The sequence below is a fragment of the Dermacentor silvarum genome, chromosome 8 (genome assembly GCF_013339745.2).
Source record: "Dermacentor silvarum isolate Dsil-2018 chromosome 8, BIME_Dsil_1.4, whole genome shotgun sequence".
NCBI lineage: Eukaryota > Metazoa > Arthropoda > Arachnida > Ixodida > Ixodidae > Dermacentor > Dermacentor silvarum.
The window spans coordinates 54,312,434-54,335,491 of NC_051161.1; the positions used below are offsets into that span (position 1 = coordinate 54,312,434).

At 46.3% G+C, this 23,058-nt stretch overlaps 1 protein-coding gene across 2 annotated transcripts; it reads right to left on the reverse strand.

Moving 5' to 3' along the window:
- Positions 1-687: 687 nt before the first annotated feature.
- LOC119461258 (SRSF protein kinase 3) lies at positions 688-23,043 on the reverse strand. Of its 2 annotated transcripts, XM_037722490.2 has the most exons (14): positions 22,954-23,043; positions 22,761-22,845; positions 19,573-19,676; positions 17,668-17,776; positions 16,906-16,993; positions 16,680-16,767; positions 14,816-14,922; positions 13,637-13,799; positions 10,232-10,534; positions 9,704-9,916; positions 7,661-7,755; positions 6,174-6,281; positions 4,648-4,810; positions 688-3,407 (listed from the first exon to the last, which is right to left on the reverse strand). In XM_037722490.2, the coding sequence occupies exons 1-14, from the start codon at positions 22,976-22,978 to the stop codon at positions 3,073-3,075; spliced, it is 1,986 nt and encodes a 661-aa protein (XP_037578418.1). In that variant the 5' UTR covers positions 22,979-23,043; the 3' UTR covers positions 688-3,072. The 2 variants fall into 2 exon arrangements, with proteins under 2 accessions (XP_037578418.1, XP_037578419.1); XM_037722491.2 differs by lacking the exons at positions 22,761-22,845; positions 22,954-23,043 and adding an exon at positions 21,894-22,074.
- Between the last annotated feature and the right edge of the window lie 15 nt (positions 23,044-23,058).

The following is a 23,058-nucleotide window of genomic DNA, read 5'->3' on the forward strand; positions in this document are numbered from 1 at the left end:
ACGTGCAGTTGTTTTGACGCTTGTCTGTGCAGTATCTTGCATCCCACAATGACCTATGCATGTATTTCGAAGGTCGCAGCGGGCAACACAGTAGCTGACAAAGATGCACGCACTGAAAAGAGTTGTTCATGTGAAGAGATGCAACAAGAAGGCAGCGTCCGCCGAAAAAGACTGTTGCTGTGGCTGTAGTCAGGAGCACAGCTTTAGCTGTAACCATCCTGCCGACCTACATCACATTACCTGGGACTGCCCACAGATCACGTGCACTCACATACATGGCACCCAGCCTACACCCACTATTACCGTTGCTGACCAGTGGGAGAATGCAGCTATAAGCAGAGCAGCAAGGAGCTATGCTGCTCAGCAGCAACCCAGAGTATCAGCTCTGGGTCATCCGGATGGCCGTGGACGCCGCTAGACTACAAGGACTAGCCACCGTCTAAGGTAGGGGGCGAGAAGGGCTGTCTCCCGCCCATCTAGCCGCCTTTGACCCCATCAAGGACTCAAAGTTGTTTCTCTCTTGGAGCCAGAGGAATTGCCAAAGTCCGTAGATTCCACCTGTCCAGGAACCACATTTTTTAAAGTACCGCAAGAACTTGTGCTTACTGACAATAGCAGACTTTCTGTAGCCTCCGTAGCCACTGGCACCCATTTGCAACACTAACAAAGCACCAATTCCAGTCAATATACTCTTTGGCGAGTTTTATTAGCATAACTTAAAAAGCACTTTCGGAAGAAAGAAAAAAAAAAGGAAAAAAAGAAAAGGAGAAGTGCAACCCCTGAACTTCATTCATCAATTTTTTTTTTTTTTTTTTACGCAACCATACAGCACACATACCTCGTTACATGTGTCAAAAGCAAGAACGCCTCCTGGGAATAAAAATGCACAGTGGGCCGTCGTGAACAATGCAGTTCATTTCACGTAGAGTGCACAGACGCACCAAAAAGGTACACATTGCATGCAAACTACAAAAGGAAACGTTCCAAACTACCGAGGTGCCAACTAGGTTCAAGTGTCCAGTCCACAGCTGCTACCTAGACCAGGCTGAAACGCACTTAGGGCTGCCCCCAAGACACTTCACACAAAAACACAAGACCTTAACAAGCTCCAACCAGATGCAAAACCTTGCTTCTGCAACGAGGTATCCACAAGCTGCTTCACAGGGGGGCACTGTCAGGAAAGGTCACGCAATAGCAGCTGCAATGTGAACATTCTAGGAGATATGGTGGTGCGCAATAAGTTTTCAACAGAATCCAGCGATGTGGCCCAACTGTGGGTCACATCGGCCCATGTCGAGCCGCGTCGGGTTCGGTGGGCATCTTTATATAAACTTATGCAAGGTACAAGTTTGTGTAACCATCTGCAGTTTTTCTGGACGAGGCTAGCAGCTGACAAGCAACCTAAAAATAAATGCGAGCAAATATTTGAAGAGTACAATTCTGCTAGCAATTGGCAGATCTCATTACTCAAGCATAGCGGTGCAACTACGTGCAACATAGTTACAATGCACTGCAGCTACATGCAATGAAGCGAATTCGATCTGCATGTCAAGAGAACTGTGATCTAAGAAAGACCACTAGCAAGTTAAAAGAGATCTAGCCTCGAGAATAATTTGGCAAGAATTCCACAAAGTGCTTTCACAGGAAGTTCTAATTAAGGTTTATTTCTTTACAATAGACAAAACTTTATCATGTCAATGGTAGCAGTTCACTTGCTCCAGGATGCAACACAGTAAGCAGTTTCCTGCTCATGCAAGCAGCCATTACAACCACAGCTGAAATTAGAAAAGTGAGGACAATGCGCAAGTATGCCTAAACCCAGTACTTTAAAACATTCTTTAATCATTCGACTACAATCGAATTGGTATTCTGCGCAATGCAAGAACTGACACCTTGGAATTCCCATATATGGAACACACAGCCCACAAATTTCCTGACTTCAGTATACCTTCCAATTAGCGGGAACAAGGGCAGCATTCGCAAACAATCCCTCTAAGGTGTACAATCGGTTCTGCGAGATTTCACATGAATTGGCACTGGATGCGTCAGCGTAACGGGCAACAGCATTCCTAGCACTGTGCAAAGATACCTTGCCTGGCACAATGCCAGCAACACGGTCACCCGTAGATGCCAATACATTTGGTGCAGAGCCGCGTGAAATCTCGCGGAAGTGGTCATACACCCGAGAGTGATTAACCAAGAATACCACCCCAGAAGAGCCCTCTTGTGAACCCAACAAAAGCACACTGCACAAGGTACAGTCCGACAATTTGTATATTTAATTACATGAAGCTGGTGAATTTCATTTGAAGAATGTGCTTCACAAATTTTTGTGACATACAGAAAAAGAAAATGCATGCCCCCGCTGCAATTTAAGCTGAAACATGGTCGTAGCCATGCAGGAGAAATGTCCATTGTTGAGGCATTCCCAATGGCTCAGTCAACTGCTTGCATAACATGTCTGATCGGAATGTCGGTGACAAAGACCAATCTGTCACCAAATCAGCTCTCAAACCTGCAAGAAAAAAAAATGCTGCTGCTGCTGCTGCTGCACAGGCCACTCTACATTTTCTGCAAACGTCCCCAAACTTGCACACAGCTAACCAATGCCAGAATATGCGGGGAAACAAGGGACAGCAATACTATAGTATCTGTGCCTTGCTAAGTCCTCTCTCTCTGTTGCAGCTAGGTCTGGGAGTGAACAAAGAGCGGTAAGGAGCCGGACAATTGACAAGATCCATATACAGGCCACCTGACACGCAACAGGGTCAAGCAGTACGAGCGAGCCAAGAAGCAGCAGCCCAGTCTTTTCTAAACATAGGGTTCCAGATATGCAGCAGCACTTGCAGCCAACTGGCGCGCCTTATAACCTCCCGCTAAATAAACGCGCCAACCAGAGTCCCCTGCCCCCTTCCCCACCACTCCCCCGGAAAACGCCGCAGCGTGCGCAAGTTGAGGAGTTGATACGACCCCCTGCTGCTGCTGTCAGCCGCACTTCATCCTCAGAATGCAGCAGGTCCTCCTCTGTTGGAACACACCACAACACACAGACAACGAGCAGGGGCGGCCTTCTCAGGATGACGACGAGGACGACGACGATGACGACGGGGGCCGACGCTGGTTCGGCGAGGAGGGAGGGGGACGCGCCACGGACGAGACGACGGGCTCGTCTCGGGGGGCAGAGGAAGTGCTGTTGTTCCCGGTGCTGCCACTGGGCGGCGTCTGTGCGGCAAGCCAAGGGTGCCGCAGGCAGTCGGAGGCCTTGGCTCGCGTGGCCGGGTCATAAGCCAGCATAGGTAGGAGGAAGTCTGCAAATGCCTGCGCGTCTGAGGGGCTCCAGTCGTACTTCTCTGTTAGCACCTCGTAGAGGCCCCAGGGCTTCAGGTTGCTGATGTGCCTCAGTTCCCCTGCAAACAAAAGTCACGCATTTGGCTAAGAGACATCTGGCCATGACCCGTGCAGCGACCTGCACGATGCACGACAGGTCTGGTGGTTTCAATCGGTGCGGAGTGAAGTGCAATAAAAACGCTGTTATGGTTTGCAAATAGTATATGTGCATTTTTACTCAAGAGATAAGTTATTGAATGCATTTTTCAAATCATTACCGTCTTACTTTTCAACTTTTGCTGTTTCGAAAAGGTGAGCATAAAATTTACCCCGCATAATAAACTCACCCCCAACTTTGCTTCGGTTTCTTGGAAAAAAGTATGTTCATTAGGCGGGCATATACGGTAATATAAAATCTAAATATTAAGTCATCATTCCAAATGTTTCTCCTATCTGGCCCGAGTAATGTGAAGTAGCAATTCAGGTGATGACCATTTAGTTAAGTGCCGAGCTACTATCGTGGCTATTTTTCCGATATTTGCCTCAAGAGTGGCTAATTTTCAACTACTATGGGAAATTTCGTGCCTAGCAAAACTGGCCTCCAGAAGGCAGCAACCATGACTGATTTACAGCTGAAAGAAATTAACCATAAAATTCCTCAGCCTAAGGGCCCATTCACACTTGCGACAAGGCGAGGTCGCGTGACCAAGTTAGTCTCTAAGTGACCAGTCGCAAGTGCAGTGTAGACCGCTTATAACGCAAGTCGCTGGAGTCGTGAATATCTGCACTATAAGTGGTACCACACTATAACCCAAAAAAAAGATTTTCAAGCCCTGCACGTATCCGAGAATCAAAGCGTGCGACTGGGAGTTTTGCATTCGTTTAAATTTACGAAAGTTGAAAGATTAATGTCCAAGTACCCACGATCTTCGCATGAAGTAGACAAAGTAAAAAATTTTTTAAATTCTCAATTTCGGCCGAAAGGTGAAGCATCAATGTTCGCCTTGAGTAGCTTTCTGGTCGCCAGTCGCAATCAGTCGCGTCAAGTCGCAAGTGTGAATGCACCCTAAGAGAACGAAGAATGGTGTAAGATTGGGCTTGTTGGTAAAACACGTTAAAGTTTGATTAACAGCGCAAGGACACCAGAGGGGACAGAAGAGAGAACAGTGCGCTGACTCTTCTGTCGCCTCTTACATTAAAGTAAGAAAACATTAAAGTAAGGTAACCAATTAAATGAGTGAAAAAAAGGAGAAGGAGAGAAAACTGCAAGTTTGGCATTTGACTTTTCTCGCGCTCAATCCCAGGGCCAATGAGACTGACCTCGCTTGTTGAAGAACTCCCTGGAGTATCGGCCCGAAAAGGCAATGTGCCTGGGGATCTCTCCGAGGAGTTCAATGATGTGGGCCAGGTGGTCTTCGTCTCGACTATAGTCCTCCCCAGAGTGCGGCTCGAAAAGGTAGTCGCCCGTGGCCAGCTCAAATGCCTGCAAAACCGAGAACCAAGAGTTGGCGACCAGGGTAAGAGCGGTTGCGCCACACTTACCACCCAGTATTCACAAACCAGGATCAACTCAAAGCTACTCCTCGATTTCAAACGATTGGAGCGCACCACTGCACCTCGACTGAAACTCCTTTTCAGTAATGCTCCTCGGAGACAACACTAACGCTTTTTCCGCTTCAGTACTTTCGAGTAGATGCTTGGAAGGTATGGTTCCAAAGTTTACAGCAAAACTTCTCTGCAGAATGGCGATGACACGCAGTCACTACTTGCAGTTGAGGTGTAATGGCACCACGCCCATTTTTGAGTCGAGGTAGTGTGTCGAGAGCAGGACTGAGCAAAATATTGCGGGGGGGGGGGGGGGGGGGGGATAATGCGCTGTTTTTTCACACATCCAACATGCTCCAGGACAAGAACTGCCACTGGACGTAACGCGCGCCCCATAACAACAGCACTTGGAAAAGAAACAAAGCTGGCACACATAACTGTCACAAATAACGATGTAGGGCAATGGTCAAGCAGGCCTTCATAAAGACGTTCGATCCCCTCTCCCCCTCAGCCAGTGCACCTCGTTGAGAAGCGCGCTTGCTGCCTTGCTTGACTGCGGGATTTTTAGGCAGGCCCATTAGAACCGGTATTTCGTATCATGCAGCTGCACTATAAGCAGCATGCGTATGCATGCAGTTCTATGGGAGGGTCAAGTTCTTATGTTATAAGTGGTCTAAGCTGTGGCAAGGGAAGTGCTAAGAACTCGCACTATACTGAAGAGTACAGAAAATGCCGCCAAGTCGGATGAGACCTTAAAGGGACACTATCAATAAAATATATTAAGTTGAATTCATCATTCATGGCAAGAAGAGAGCTTTCGCAAGCGAGAAAATGACGAAAATGGAAATTAGGAGTAGCCCCACCTATTGTGGGCTATGGTACCACCCATGTGACGTCAGCACTGGCTGAACGAGATGAAGAGGAATCGAGGGGCCCGATTTCTGTTAGTCACAACCATATGAAGCCAAGAGAAGCCAAGGAAAGCTTAGCTTCTCGTTCATCGATAGCGAGGGTCTCAACTTGGTCGTGCAGGTCAATTCTCAGAGTGGCAGAGAGGAAGGTAATATGGTAATTATGTCAATTCATCCATTTTGGCACGAGCAATTCGCGGAGCAGCAGCGGGACCTTCGGTGCCAATCTTCTACGCAATAAAGTCATATTGTAAATAACAGTGACAGACTTCTAGACTAGTTTATCGATCAAACTCGGCTTAACATTTTCCTTTAGTGTTTAGTATTTACAGAAGCACCGCACACAATTTCCGCTTAGTGCAGGCCTACTCTGAACCGGTCATCACGCACCATGCAGGCTGTGCTCCAAATGTCGGCAGGTGTGCCATAGCCCGCTCCCAAGAGGACCTCGAGGCATCGGTACTGCCTCGTCTGTATGTCCTCGGTGAAGTGGTGATGCTACAGGGGGAAGAAAACCGCAGGGAAATAAAGAATTAAGACCTTCCAAAGCTCAAATGCACAAGAAGCCATAAACCGCAGCAAGTACAGGGCACTAAAACATGAAAGGAAACACCTACCAACTCACCAACTCTGTGGAGTGAAGCAAAAAATATGTTTTATGTTAGCCAACGTCAACCAGGAAGAGGGCCACTCTGTTGTCCACCTCTGATCTCCCTGTACACGATGCAGACTGTACAACTTTTTTATTTACAAACTTTTTCTTTTTTTGGGCTTGTCCCAAGCCTGAACTTAGAACATGCCTTGCAAGCCAGCACTTAGGCAAAGCTTTACAGTGTGCACTTATGCAAAGCTTTACCACATTTTGAGAACATTGTCTTGTACAAACTTTTCTTCCTTTGAGCTTCGTGAGGGCCTGGACAGTTTATGGAATGCAGTGGAAGGTTTGTTAAAAGCTTCGCTGAAGGATTTGTAGAGCACAATAGCACAATGGGCGAGCTCTTCTTTCTTGTCTAGAACAGACAGCTCTCATTAAGGATTTGCTGTCACGACCTTAATACACATAACAATATATAATCACCACTGAATCAACGATTTAGAGAATGCAAGTGCACTTCACTTGACAAGGTGTACTCTTTTCAGGACCGCAGAACTTTCCCAGACCTCAACGCAATAACAATGAGTTATGGCAGTGTTGATGCTAATTAGGTGTTACCCTTCATATTATTCCAAGCTGTACTCTCATTTACAAGACTCCCCATCACTATTTCTCAGACTAAAATCACAGGCCATCCAACAGGGTGCTGCTGAGCTATGTGGAAACACTGCTGTTTCTTCAGGGCAGCGACGTACGAGACCCAGCAGCCCCATACAGGATTCACTAGGTAACAATATTTTTTATACAGCTATTACGTGTTCTGATGTCGATGGGGCGTGGGCTGAGAAAACTGAGGGAAGTACCACAGTCGGCCTTTATTCAATTGACCATGATGGAGTGCGCAAAACTGATTTTGTACGAAGTTCAAATCCAAGCAAATGCTTTTTAAAAGTTGATTTTAGAGACTTCTGAACACGGAAAGGAATGTCAGATTGAACTATTGAACTCAAAGAGGCTGATGTACTGCCAAGTACAGTAATTTTTTCGCATGACTACCTTTTTGCATGACTACTGCATGACTAAATTTTCGCACACCTTTTTTTTTTTCAAATCGCAATACATATACCTATTTACCTTTTAATATTCATATTACTTGATTCACTGTGGAATCATGTAACACATTGTATTAATTTATGTGCCTATTAATACAGTAAACCCTGTCCTAACACATCACAGCATAAAACAACTTCTACAAGTATTGCAAGGAACCAACTCAACTTACCACCCAGCAGGCATTTCCAAGGTCAGCTATTTTTACAGATATATTACAAACTTCATGCACAGGATCAGCCATCTTCTCCGGAGGTTTTTGGTTTTCTAGACAAAGACAAGAAGGAGGAAATTAGAAAAGCAAATATAAATTTTGTTTACACTATCTTTCAATCAATATTCTGCAAAATTTCATAAGGGAGCTACAAGAGCATAATCGACAGCCTGACAAGCTTTCAAGCACTGCAAAGACAAACACGAAGCACAAGAATATCTTTTTAGCTACCTTGGCCCCTTCATTCATGAATTATTATGGACTGTCGACAAATGTGTTGAAGTTAAGCAATTTTATTCTAAGGTATTCCGGATTCCATTCTCAAAGTCAAAGTAGCAGGATCATGCCTTGTGCATTTTCCAGCGAGTCCTAATAAATAGAGAGTACAATAAACCCTCATTAACTCAAGCTATGATAACTCAAAATATCGGTTCACTCAAAAATTCTTGAACACGATAGCCTACGGAACGAATACTTGAGTACAGCAGAATCTCTATGCATCTTCACGGGAATCCGGAAAATAAAGCGTATCATCCGAAAATCGTATTATCCAACCAAATCGTATCATCAGGAAAAGAATAATAAACGTATTATACCGAAAAACGCATTATGCAGAATCCTATCAACGAGATTCCACTGAAGTTCCCACAGATAGAGTTCTCTAAGAAAGGCAGCAATGCAACCAATTGCAAATGGCTTCTGCGCCTGTGGAAAACAATGAGGAAACTTGTTACCACGGTTGCCAGCAATGAGTGAGCTGCTACCGCCTTGTAATGGCAATGGCAAGTTATGGGGCGCATTTCGGTTTGTATTCGATTCTAGCACACATTTGATTTTTAGACCCATCTTCGTTGAAAAAAGGTGTGCGTTAAATGCAGTAATCGTAACCTTGAGCAAGATGATCGGCACTTTTGAGCAGGTACGTTCGGTCCAAGCGCTGCAACCTAAAGAAGCCAGCATGCGAGCCCACACTGTTTCAGCGAGATCATGGCAAGGACGCCTGCTACATGCTCACGCACCGGTGAGGCGTAAACGCCGTGTCACTCGTGGGTGTCTGCTAAAGGCATCACAGTTCTGTCATCTTCTTTCAAGCGAAGCTTGTTATAAGGCACAGATTTCGGTGGCGTCCATGTACGCAAAAACTACCATCATCAGCAATGGCTCGAGTGTTGTCGTCTTCCACAGCTGGCTCGTTGGTGCCCCTCGACGCAACCGCGCTCATACCATTGCTCCCGCGTTTGTCGTCTTTTACAGCTGGCTCCGTTGCCACTCATCATTCCAGCGTAGAATTTCACTTCTCTTCTGTCATCATAATGGAGAGGCCGCGTTTACGGGGGTATGAGCCATTGCTTAAGGGGGTATGAGCCAGTCATTGTCTCACGTGACGGACAGATTTAATTTTGAAGCAATTTAATTTTGAAGCACAAGCGGCAATGGCCTGCGGAAGCTGCGAACCACGCCACTGAGCAAACTCGAGACACTGAACGCAAGCATTTGTGGTTCGACAACAACTTGTCCCTCATCAGTGTGATCCGCTCTGGCAAACAGAGACACGAGTATGAATAAATGAAGAGATTATAAGGCAGGGTGAAGAACAAGGGCACATTCCAGTAAACATAAAGTTGATGGCAAAAGGGACGGTTAGGTATACAAAGGGACAAGCTTCACTTATCATCCATCTTCACAGAGTGGAAGGGCAGACAAGTTTTTTTCTTTCGCTCTTTTCCTTCTGGTGCTTTCTTCCTCTCTCTCCCCTTTCCCCTCCCCTTTTTTTGTCCCTTTTTCTGCAAGTACAAATGAATTACTTGCAGCATTCCTATAGTCCCTTCACCTAGTCTTGCACTACCTCTACTCATAATGAAGAACAATCTAAGCAAGATCAGCACCTCTGCCTAGGTATACTAGGAGAATGCTGGCCGCATGCTGTGGAGGGCCACACTTGCATCTGCACAGTGCAAAGGGTACAAAGAAGCTAGCAAAGTGCAGACATCATTGACTCACCGGGGCAGGAGGCCACCCTCCGCAGTTGCGTGGTGGGTGTGGGAGGTGCCAGGGTGCTTTCTGACCGTTCAAGGCGGCCCATGGTTGTCCGTGCGGCTCCGTCGCCCCGGTGACCGTTGCAGACATCTCCTCCGGCTCCGCTGACGGCCCACGAGGGGTCCCCGCCTTCCACGCTTCGGGTCCAGTCCATGCCGTCTCCCAGCAGTGCCCCCTCTGCACGAACGCATACAGCCGTTCACTTGTGAATCCCAAAACTCGCGTGTTGCACTTGAATCCCTAGAACCTAGCCACCTCGATTGGTGAACAGCAGAGAATTAATCCAAACTCAAATGAAATGAAATGAAATCAATATATGGGGTTCAACATCCCAAAGCAACCGACAGGCTACGAGAGCTTTCTTCGTGGGGGGGACCTATGTTTTCTCAATATAGTGGAAGGGATTCACTTTAGTGGCTTTATTACCAGCTACACGTTAGTGAACCACACTGTACATACGCATGCACCCTGCGAGTACAAGCAAGCCCTTACCTTGCGGCGGCATGTCAGGAGGGCTGCCCAGGGGCGGGCCCCCTCCATTGAGGGATCCGCTGCCTTCCTGCTCGCCGTGGCCCCCTTCCTCCTCGTCCTCCTCCATGTCCAGCTCCTCCAGCTGCTGCATCTGCCGCTCAAGAAGCTCCTGCTGACGCTTGGCCTTCTTGCGCAGCTTTTTCTTCTTGTTGCGCGACATCTTGGAGGCGGACCCTCCGCCGGTGCCAGCTGCCCCGGCTGCACCTGCGGCACCCTCGGACGGCAGGGTGGGCACCGTGCGGAGCTCCTTGGGGGCCGTGCTCACTGCACAAAGGCACCAGACAGGGCTTTCAACCTTCAATTGCCACCGATCTACCATTTTCAGCTCTGAACAGATAAATTACTTTAAAATATTTCAAAATGTCCAAGCCATGGTGAATGGCTAAGATATTAACAAAATTCAGCAACAACACATGTGGCCTAAACAATCAGTGTTCACTTAGTGCAGAAGCGCATGCATTTGGGCTGGTTGGTTCATGACTTGAGCAGAAACAGGACATCAGAAAGGGTCAGACACTATGTCTGTCCCTTTCTCAGTTAACACTACTAATTTAATTGAAAAGAAACTGCAATGCAAGTTGAGCAAGTGAATCAAAAGAAGCAATAAGTGACATTGGCAGCCAAAGTACTTCCAGAATTATTCCCAGAATGGTTGAACTGAAGCAATCATCTGCTTCGCAGTAATGATACCTGTATATACAGTTGTGCAGATCACTTCAAAGCTTCAAGAATGCACCACATTTTACCACTCCTGCACCTAAGTAGCGTCAGAACAACGAGCTGCTGCTAAAGCCGGGTGCATTGACTCAAGGTTCGTAGAAATCTTCCTCAACTGAATGTCACTAGTCGAAGGTTCAACTTCATTTTAACAGAAATCTGAAAATCTGACAGAAAGCTCGCCTTATTTATGTCAGAGAAGTCTAAAAGCGCATTACAAAAACAAAAACACTTCTATGGAAGCTCACATATAAGGTCCAGCACGCACACCACCTTGATAAAAAAAAAAAGCGAAAGTCCTTGCTGTTTTAAAAGAAACAGGTGTATCTCCCAACCTTCACAGGTGTGCTGTATTTAGGGAAAGCCAACTTCCAAGGTGTGTTGTTTGACAGTGTGTGAATGCCTAATAATGTTGAAGATATCCAAGTTTTTCCTATGATAGTCTCTTGTTGGTTATTGCTTTTTGTACATTTCGTACAAAGTACACAAAAGCATGGGTGTAAGTGATCAGTCTCGGCAAAATTAGTTTTCATCCTGTAAATGTTCCGGTGTGTGCCTACAGAGCAAGAGAACCTAATTGAAGGGCCCCTGAACCAGCCCTCGGTCTTGGTGAAATAACATAATCCGCGAGTAACAAACGCTGCTGTGAACATCTCGGCCAAGGTTTGCTGTCGTAGGCGGTGCGTGGTGCTCGCAAGCGGAGTGCGAAGTTACCTTTCTTTCAAACGCTCTCGTTTCAACAGAAGCCATGATCCTATCTTCTGCGCGCTTTATTACGTATAAAGCAAATCCCGATATACGGCTGCTATTGGTCGCTGTGGTCGACTACACCGCAGCCGCCGCAGGGTGCTGCCACAAGTCCACTGGCTGCTCGCTGTGGACAACCGCGCTTGGCCTACGTTTAGTGTGTCGTCGGCACTAAAAGTGGAAGTCCTGGCGTATACGTTGACATCCAAAATGAAATTTGAAAACACGCCACGGTGACATTTCGAAGGTGGGAGCGTTGTGGCCCCGCCCCACTCCGCCGTAGCATTCGCAGTGCAAGTCATTGGAGGAAGGGGAGGACACGGAAGTCATGTTTGATTGCCAATAACTCCGCTTCTGCTAAAAGCATTGAAGTATTTTTTGCGGCATAGTATTTCTGAAATAGCCTATTTTCACTTCAAATGTCTTTCTCCACTTTGATTAAAAGTTTTTCAGGGCCCCTTTAGATCAGTCGCAATGTAGAACTGCCTCACTAAAAAAAAAAAAAAAAAAAATAGAAACTTTTCAATAGAGCCGAGATGTGGCAATGCGAAAAATTCATTCAATGTGTTAGAACTGAATCGCCAATTCCAGTAAATCAAGCTGAACTGCAAAGAGGTTCCACTGCATTTGTACAAAGAATGATATCAAGTCCTGCGAAATAAGGCCGATTTGAATGAATGCTCAAAGAATCTTTAGCACAGTAACACAGCTGCCATGCTTTGCATTGCAGCTTTTAAACAAGCAATTCAAATTCCTGAAAGCACCACACCACACACTACATGTGCTGCAGAAAGAAATTTAATAAACGCCAGCGCAAAAATGCGCACGGCATGCCGTCAGCAGCAGACTACAGATGGGTTCCCACAGCTAACATTTGGATTCTCGAGCACCACTGATCTAACGAAACATAGCAGATTCATTCACATGGACAAGTGCTGCTAACAACCTCATTATCATACCTGCCAACCTGTGGACCTATAAATTCGGCATAATTGTCGAAACGTGGGAAAGGGCAATGGGGGGAGGGGGTCGATAAAACAAGGGATCGGATTTGCTCTTTTTTTTTTCGGGGCCACAGCAACTTAAGCAATAGCTCTGAATGGCTGCCAGAATGGTTATCAGATGTCTCAGTGCTTGTACTGTGACCGTAGACAGTGCATGCATATTTAATGATTGCGTACTATGTCCCGTGATAGCGGTCCCTTTGCACTCTAAATATGCTTCCCCACAATATTTTGCAAATGCTTTACCGCATAACATTGCTCTTTTGCGGCGAAGCCAACGTAAGCAAACTGGCCATTATGCAATGCATATTAGGCCCTTGCCTCACGCACAGCGAACGCATGGCTTGACCTGAAGCGAGTTAGGCCCCTATACTGCCTACACACAAATGGCATGCGTTTAAATTGGACTTTGTCTGGCTACCTAGTGCACAATCGTGATTACGAAACAACTATGCTGCATGACGTTTTTTTCCGGGAGATTTATGGCAGTGCCCATGCAATAGGAAGGATTGGTCAGCATTCGGGAGAGTCTGTGGAACAAATCGGGAGTTGGCAGGTATGCTCATTGCTGACCCTGCCATGGGGACCTCAGTCAGAAAGAGCACGCAAACATCAATGCTATCTCGTGACTGCTGCGGCAAGCGGCACTCTAGATAATGGTGCAGAGCCAGTGTTAGCTAACATCAGGCAACATTGCCAGTGCCAGCATTGGCCAATATTTATTTACAAGTGATAGCTATGTATGACTAATAGATGGCCAATATTGGCAACATTAACAATGCATTTCGACATGAGCGCAGCTTTCCACTAGCGCGGCCGTACGTTAGCGCCATCCCCGTTCAGACTTACTTTATTTTCCATGCAGTAGGGCTGCACGAGATAATGCCCAGATGCTCACCCAATGAACCAGGAAGGCGCAGCCCCATCTTCTGCCACTGGGTTGCCTCATAGGCCAGCTTGCGGACATAGGCATCGTCCACGGCTATCAGGATGTTCTCAGGCTTGATGTCCGTGTGGATGATCTGGCACTTGGTGTGCAAGTACTCCAGACCTTCTAGCACCTGCAAGCCCCGCACACAATTAGGCATACGTCAACAGGCCTCAGGTTACTTGGCAACAGGAGCTAAATGGTCATTATGTTAATGGGACACTAAAGAGAAATAGAAAATTAGACTGAAAGCTAGACTGACAGATTACATTTCCAAAATACTAAAAAAATAATTATTATTATGGGGACATGGTATGACAGAAAGTAGGCAAGAAACATGGATAATTTAAATACTGAGGTGCTACGGGCCAACACCACAATCCGATTATGCGGCATGCCAAAGTGGGAGACTCCGGAATAATTTTGACCACGTGGTATTCTTTGACGTGCACCTAAGCCTAAGCTAAACAAGCCTTTTTGCATTTCGCTCCCATCGAAATGCAGCCGCTGCAGCCAGCATCACACTCCTGCTGAGCAGCACAATGCCTCGACAAAGCATCCACCTGAAGTCCCTTACGCGGGAAATCTAAAATCAAAAAGGGGGCCGATAGATGGAGTGGCACACTGTGGTATAGAAGTTAATGAAGTGCCTCAGAAAGGCTGGCCTTTGACAAGAATAGGTCCACTATCGAAACGTTGGCCAGCACTTTAGTCCTGTTTAACTTGTATACGAGAGAAATGCATGTCGAGGACCCAGCCGTGCTTGAAATCTTAGAAGCTGATTGGCAGGACAGCTCTGAAGTGTCCCCCGCTGTGTACATTTTTTTTAATGGCTTCAGAAAACAGGGCCACTGATGCTAAAATATGCAGTCCTGCCTGAGAAACCTTGCTTAGACAATGGTGGCGAGCGCGATTACCATGCAAAAACATGCCAAGCTCACACATGGCTCTCACACAAGTGCACAGAACGAATTTGTGCATAGAAGTGTGCATTAAAATTGCAGGAGTCGCGTCCATGAAATCCAGTTGCACACTAGATTCGAGGACAAGCTATTATAGATCAAATACTACAGTATAAGTGCACTATACAAAGTGCAAATGTTAGCAAGATAGCTTTTAACAACAGCCAAGAAGCTATTGTTTCTTTACCTGTCTGATGATGGCTCGCACATTGGGTAGTGGAATGCCCTGGTAATTTGACCGAATGATCAGTTTGAGTAAATTGTGTCCCAGTACTTCGAAAACCATGCACATATCTGAAGAGTCACATTAAGGACACCAAACACGGCAAAATCAGCAGCAAAGTTGAAACTGCATAAAAGCTTCGCCACAGCAGTCATGCTGAAAAATGGGCAGTCATTCCCTGCAATACCAAACTTGAACACAAAACAAGTACTATTCTCACAGAATGAAACGCGACAGGGAAATTTTAAAGTCGAATACCCAATAAACACAATTATTCGAGAGTGTGATGTCACACCGCTATGCAGCTGGCCCCTAAAGGTGCCACGAACTTTGATCTAAACCACGGTGTAAGATATATACTCTTTAGGTGGGGACACTTCTCGGCTTGCTTGCTAGACGCGATCGACCAGATAAAGTAGTAGCAAAGCCGCGCGTCTATAGCGGATACCTATCGGCGGAACAACGCAACTTCAGTTCAGTTAGAACACAGGCGAGAGCGTGCGCCGACAAGGAACGCGCGCATGCCCTCTCCCCGGTGACCTACTTTCGTGCGTCACTCAATCATTTCGGATTTCCCGCGAACCGCCGGTTGCTATAACAACGGCAGATTAAACCAATAAAAAGCTTTCTGTGTTGAAGTTGCGTCGTACTGCCGATAGGTATCCACTGCCGTCACCGGGCCGATCGGCGCGCACCTTTGCTACTTTATCTGGTCGATCGAGTCTGGCGAGTGTCCTCACCTCAAGAGTATATATCTTACACTGTGATCTAAACGTAAGAGCAAAAATTACGCCGGTGTAACACGAACTGCAAATGGTGAAAACGAAAGAGCTACTCCTATTAGGCCTAAATTGATGCATTTCATTCTCTGAGGATAGCACACAAATCTGTGACAAGGGCTCCGCTGTCGCATCGCTGCTGTCTGCAGTGAAGCAGCTTTTGCACTCATTAGAGTCTGCAGTTAACCTTTAAACACCAGCTAGCTGACAGTAAATCCCATGCCATATGCACCTTTGGGGAGTTTCTTCAGAAGAATGCATGCAGAACATGTACTTGCACTGCAACAGGCAGGAAAAACAAACGTCTCATGCAATACTCTTGACAAGTGTCCCTCACGATAGTTTCAAACATACAAGAGGATGTATTACTACTGCCTCTCGTCATTGTGAACACCTGATTGAGCAAATCAGACATAACAGTTTCTCATATTAGAAGCTGGTACTGTTACACAAGATTCTAGGTCACAACCAAAGATTTACATCTGACTTTGTTTACTTAATGTAAGGTCCCAGTTTATACTTTCACTAACCACAAGCATTCCATTTCAGAACATTCCCAACAGTGTTGTCCCTCGGGAAAATAAAACAGTCCCACACATTGTCCAATCTTACAGCATCCGCTAGCTCAATAATAGTGGCACAGGGACTGCCACTACCGCCACTTGACTACATCAGGGACTGCCAAAGTGACACCAGCACACAGCGATTTGCTAACAAGCACCCGCACAGGGAGAGCTGATGAGAGCGACTAATCATTCCGTAAAGATGTTGCACATATCTTACTGATCCTCCATGCCCAAGTCTGTCGGCTGTTAAATTTGAAACTTATACATTATGATACAAGAAGAATAAAGAGATCTAAGGGGCTAGACGTTTTCACTAATCGCTACCATATTAAGAAATATGCAATAAAGCCCGAGAATGCATAGGAGAAATTCACTGTCATGTTTAACTAACATGTTAGCCAACGTCCCTCATGACCAAGGCGGCGAATACATTACGAGATACACAAGAGCCGGTGATACATGCAGTACAGCTTAGAAGGATACGGGTCCCGTTGACTCCAGAGATCTTGAAGTCGTCGAGAAGCTGCACCACCCGCTCTCGGCATGTGTCATCCGTGTCGCTATCTCGAACCTAGAGTACATTAAAGAAAAATGTTACGGGAAAAAAATTGTCAGGGGAGAGAAGGGAGGGCAAGTGCTTTAGAATAAGCCACTGTATCCTGATCATCTTTTTGTGCGCCCAGTAAAAAAAAAAAGAATCGACACTCACCGCCTTCAGAAGCTTGATCTCGTCTAGGGCAGTGTCTGTGTAATGTGAGGCACTCTTCACCACTTTGAGGGCCACAAATCGCTTGCCCCTGTCCGGTAAGAAGGAAAGTTGCAGAAATGCCACACCAATCCTGAAGACCACTCAAAATCAATTTTTGGCTTTTGCAGTTTACTTGACTCCCTACTGACTCGCTATTGTCTTACTACTACACCCTGGAAATGTGGAACTGCACAGCCAAAACTCTCAGAGAAGTAACATCCATAATTGGTCATAGTAGAATGGATTATCTCATTATCCCATTTATCACTATCATGAATAGCACAATAACATAAGTGACGCAGTTCATCAGACACACAGCAGAAGTGTACATGCACACCAATTTGGAGATTCTCCAATCATTACCAAATGTCTGGCTTTAGATCTGAAAACTAATTAATGGGCCATGAGGGACATCGTAGAGGAAGGCACCGAGATTTATAGTGACCACATAGGTTCTTTTTACCATGGGCCTAAATTTAAGTACACAAGCATTTTTGCATTTCGTTCACAACACAATGTGGTCTTTTTCTAGAAATGTCTCCAAGTGCTTTTTCGGGTTCCTCTTACTGGCAATCTCAACATGCCCACTCTCCAACCACCACCACCATGAAAAATGGGTTGTTCCCCCTATTTCTTCCAATCATTGTGTACTGACAAGTGTATACCCACGCAGGGATTAAGACCAGAATGTAGGCGAAAATAGTTAACAGTTTGGTAACTCACACAAGGTCCCAGCAAAGCCAGACGGTGGAAAAGTGGCCCCAGCCCAGCTTCCGGACTACGTGGTACCGACTGTGAAAAAGGTCTCCGATTTTCACCGGGTGGTAGCCCCCTACAACAGACACGCCAGAATAAAGCACGGTTTTGTCACGTGTTCCACTGTGTTAACATGTGATGAACACACGTGTGATGTGTAAAAGACGAACTTTTGCTAAAAAGTTCGAGTACTTAGCAAGTTGAAAAGCAAATATGTTTGGATTTTTTCCATTTGCCAAATGACATCCCAGCAAGAGGAAAGACACAAAAGTACTGATTAGACTGTGTAGAGACAACCTCAAAGTAGCACTGGTGAAAACCCCAGCTATCCTTGACTTTTTACTGAAGGTCACCTTGCACGTAAGGCAGAGCAGCACGAACTGTCGGCAGCACAAAACGGCAGATGCCTCACATTCAATCCGAGCATCTCGCTATTGGCCCCCTGTCAGTTTAGGCAGCAAGCCAGGCACGAAACATAATACAGGCCAGACTTGACAGAATGTTTACAAATACCAAGTGCGTGCAACGAATCACTATGATGTGCAACGGTACTTCACATGCTAACCACTGCTTTGAGATTACATGCTATTCATAAACCTTTGTCCTGGTACATGACTCATACATTCAAGCTCTCCAAACCGGCAAAGTGAGCACTTGCCAATCAACCACCAAATTTTACTAAAATTTGAAAATGCCCTAGATATATGTTGGAAAGCTGTGAATGCTGCTCAAACACAGAGACAAGAAAATCACCCCTGATCATGTTACAGCAACAATGCTACAGTAGTGAACATTGCATGCTTATTGCACAGCATCGAACATGGCTATTACATCACAGTTCTCAAAGCATATGCTCAACAACTGTGCAACATTAAAAACAGTAACATAAAATGTGCACACCTATAACTTTCTTTTATTGAATTCATTTCAGCTGCATTAGGCTCAGTATATAGTGCAAGCGATATCCCGACACTCACTGATCACAAGTCATGTCCTCTTACATAGCTTCACCATGATAATACCCGTGTCACACGGCCACCCATAAACTCCCTTTAACTCCATCTTATCTTGAGGGAGATGAACTCCGTATTAATCGGCTACCCTTCCGCTAAGGGAGTTTAATGGAGCCTTTGGTGAAGGAAGTTGGAAGAACTCCCTTGACTGCACAATTCCATAGTGCTTAAGATACAAATGAAAAATTAACTTTCGTTTGTGTTAAATTTAGTAAATATAACAATTTTGGTTCCATTACAGAAAAGTTCAAGCAATGCTTGATCACATTTATGCTTGCCACTTCCCTATACTCTCAAGCCAGAGCACCTCTCAATTGTACACAGACATCGTTCTCACGTTCACTGCGAGGTTTACTGCGCATGCGTCATGACATGGTTGTGCCCCGTCATGCTTCGCAATTGTGTGCGAAATGACTGGGGGATGTTGTGGTCAGGGCACACAATTATAGCAAGAACAGCAAAAATCAGCAGCCATGTTGTACACAAAAATACAGGTAAACACATGGTTGCCAGGGCCACTCTAGACGTCGTGTTTCGAGTGCATTTTACGTTTTAGAGAAGCAGTCAACTGGTTGCCCATCAAATTTTAAACATTTTTCATTGAAACAACTTCAGGTAAAATAAGTTTAGGAGCAATTAGAACTGAAATTTTTGTGCGGATACGGAAACCAAACAGGGCCTAATGTGTCCCTGGCAGTTTTTGTGAAAAACTCGCTAGTAGCCATGTGTCATGACTGCGATTGCCTCGAGGTCAAACTCCTTTAGGAAAGCTCACGCTCCATTAGTCGAAGGGAGTTCACGAGTGCCTGTGTGACACGGGTACAAGGCAGGAAATACCAAACAGGCAAGGGGCACGCACCTTTGCAATAGTCCCTAGGATCTTCTTGTTCGTCATCGTCAGAGCCAAGGATCTCCTCCTCTTCCTCTTCATCCTCACCCGCATAGTCGTACTGAGACTCATTCCTGGCAGCACACAGAAGCACACACAAAGGGCACTGCTACAGATTTCGAACACTTCACAACCAAGGGCACCATGGTAACACGAGGCCTTTTTTTTTTTTTTTTTTTTGTGGCAACACAACATACATTGAAATTTCTTTAAAATGATCAGCAGAGAACAAAAGTGAAAAGGTCAATGAAACAGTTGTAAACACAAGAATATACCCTCCTTGCCATTGACACAAGATCTCTACAATGTCACTTTCTCAAATGCACTGTTACTAGGCAATACTTCATAAATCATTTTTGATATAAACATTAAGACACGGATAAGATCTTGCGCAAAGGTTCTAGTCAGTAATGATAAGCACTTATACAAGAAAAAACAGCCAAGCATGTATAGTTAAGAGCTACTTCATACACAAACTGTAACATTCACTGCTTTAAGTGTAACGTACGGCCCAAGTCATTTAACCCCACTAATTCCAATTATCAATTCTTACCAGTACTCTTTTTTTGCATGAACACCAGCACCGATGCTCATAAAACCTGAATGTACAATAACACATTATACCACAAAAAATGCGAAGACAATCTGGCACACAAAGACCTTGCAGCAACATTGTGTTAGGCGGGAACAAAAAGAGTATCAGCACATTCGACTGGTTATTATATAGCAATCTGACTGCGCTAAAGAAGTCATTAAAACCTGTTTAACGCTGTATTACAATAATAAGCAGGTGTAGTAGCGATAATATAACTTTGCTAATTTGATTAAAGCCCACTTATGCTCGCGCTAAATATTAGATTCTGCTTTATGCAACATTTGTAGCGCTGCAGGAGTGCTGTTGGACGACAACAGAAGTTTTCCTTCTGGTTGAGGCAGTGATACTGCCTCAACCAGAAGGAAAACTGCTGGTCCAAAGCAGAAACTGAAGGCCAGACACAAGCAGAGTTCTACAGCCGCTCCTGTCATTTACTTAACGACCCACTGACGCTGAGAAAATGTTTGATAAACGAACATACTTCCTGTGCCGCAAGGCATGACGCGAGTAAAACGTTAAACATTTTCGCAACTCCGGCGGCAACTTCTCTGGTGCCACGCAGCACTAAAGGGCACGACGGATAGCCACACAAACATTAAGGTTCCCTTCCCGGTATTAAACGAGCGGACGCTGGAGAAACAACAGAAATCAGAAAGACGAGATAGCGTACACTCGCAACTGCGAGTGCTTCCGGCACAGCCCCCACCGCGACAAGCGCGCGGCTTCACTGCAGAGCACGGTTACTTCGCACCACTGGCCAGCTAACGCCCTCCGCGGTAGTTCACAGGTTCATCTACCAAAAACTGCGTTACTTGAACGCAATACCTCAGTCCGCTGCATTAACGCGACAATACTCCACAGCACACGTTCTGTACGAACGCGAATGTCCGGCAACTTCAGCGTTCAGCAACAACCCACCGACGTTAGAAACGCGACACATTAGGTCGAGCAAACGCCACAATGTGGATGCGATGACGTCTCAGGAGCTTTATGAACAGGGTGTCGTGCCACGAAAGTCCAAATAAACACTCGTACGTCGCCATTCGTGCAGCTATTAGTCACCGTCAAATCCCCTGCCTTACCGGAAGGAACGTTTGCGAAACACCCAACTGACGATCGCCGCGTTCGGCTAAAAGGAAAACGTAGTAAACTACTGTTGCCAAGGGACATATAACACGCGATAACGACTTCAAAGCAGCAATCGGACGACAGTTTAGAGGAACGCCGAGTGAAACGTGTCGGAATCAACTGCGATCGAACGAGCGGTGTTCGTAAAAGGCGTTTCCGCAGTGGAAACCCTCGCCGCCCCATCGATGGTCTAGGTGAAGTACACCACCGGCTTCACATGCATTTTCTTTTTCCCGTGACGACACAAGTGAATCGATACAATCAATACTCAAGTGACCGGCTATATTCGGTCCCGTACACAAAGCCCTCACACGCGAACAGACGGTGGCTCCCTTTTAAACAAAAATATCAGAGGCGAGGAAACAATTCGGCTCACATCATAAAGCACCGCTGCGCGCAATTCCACGAATAAAGAACGCGCCGCGCAGGCTGGCTCGCGGCGAGCGAAAAGCGCGGTACGGCATCGATGTCTTAGGACAATCGCCGGCTCACAAAACAAGGCCGGCAGTGTTTTGCTATTGGAACCTTTCACCCGCGTAACGAGAGAACGAAACGACGATAACAAAACCTGGGTTCGTGAACCGGTGCAGGGGCGAGCATGGTCGAGTTGGATGACCGGATTGAATGTCTCCCGGTGCGGTGCAGCAGGACACCGGACAAGGTTCGCCAGTCGCGCACAGCGCGCGCGAGGCAAATGAAAACGACGAAGCGATGACACGAGACGAGCGACTTCTAGCGTGCTGCCACCTCCTTTGACGCCACCAGCGGGAAAAAAGCACGGGAGGATGAAGACGACGACGACAATAAAACACTGCGAAGAAGGGAAACGAAGCGCTTTTCAAGAGCAGTCGCTCACGCTGTTTCGCGTGCTTTCTTCGCGGAAGCACGCGCAGAGCAAGAAGGGGATCGCACCGGCGCACTTCGACCGCATAACACTTATGCGTCCAGACGTCAAATACCACTGCCTTTCCGTCCGACGCCAGTTGTAAGCGGTAAACTTCCTTCCTTCGAACACTTCGGCAACTCTGCCTAATTTAGGCTTACTAGCAGGTCGCGGTAGCGCACCTCACACATCGGCGCCCCGCCAAATGAGCGCACAGTCTTTACGTGCAAGAAAAACGGCATGCTATTGTTCCGACGCGAACGGGCACTTCGATGTCACTGCTCAGCGAGGTGACCCGAGGAGGCGATCCGAGCTTGTCACTAGTGAGCGCATCGGGCCGCAGTCGCCGAAAGTGTCACAAAAACTTCGCAGCGACAACGATGACGTAGCTGCGAACTTCTCCACGCCGGCTTCTAGGAGTACGTACGGCTGCTTTAACGGCGTACGGACACGCAGGGAGAACAAGTGGGCACTTCGAAAAACGTAACGGTACCACCGAGCGACTGCAAGTGTGCGCTAAAAGCGACGTAAATGGTCAATGCCTAGGCCTACCGCTTCTTGTCAGATGCATCGGAGCGACCCTTGAGCTTGGACTTGGGACCTTTTGAACGCTTCTTTTTCGCCTGGATGGCCATAACTGCGTCGAAAAAAAATAATTTTTGGATGTCTCGTCGCCGTCACCGTGGAAGTTTTACAAGGCCAAAGCACGAGAAAGACGTCGAGTTTTAAAAAATACTATTCCTACCTTTTCGGTTCACATCGGCATTCATCTTGCAGCGGGGGCACACACAACCACATTCAAGTCAAGGATGGCCTTCGATTCTCACATTGCTGCGGCAGTTGAAGAGTA

Bases quoted from the DNA above. Each gene is read 5' to 3' on its own strand.
- LOC119461258 (XM_037722490.2), bottom strand. From the start codon at position 22,978: ATGAATGCCGATGTGAACCGAAAAG. The intron at 9,917-10,231 runs GTAAGGGCTTGC...GCGTTCGTGCAG, and splicing joins TCCTGACATGCCGCCGCAAG to AGGGGGCACTGCTGGGAGAC. The intron at 7,756-9,703 runs GTGAGTCAATGA...GTCTTTGTCTAG, and splicing joins GAGGGTGGCCTCCTGCCCCG to AAAACCAAAAACCTCCGGAG.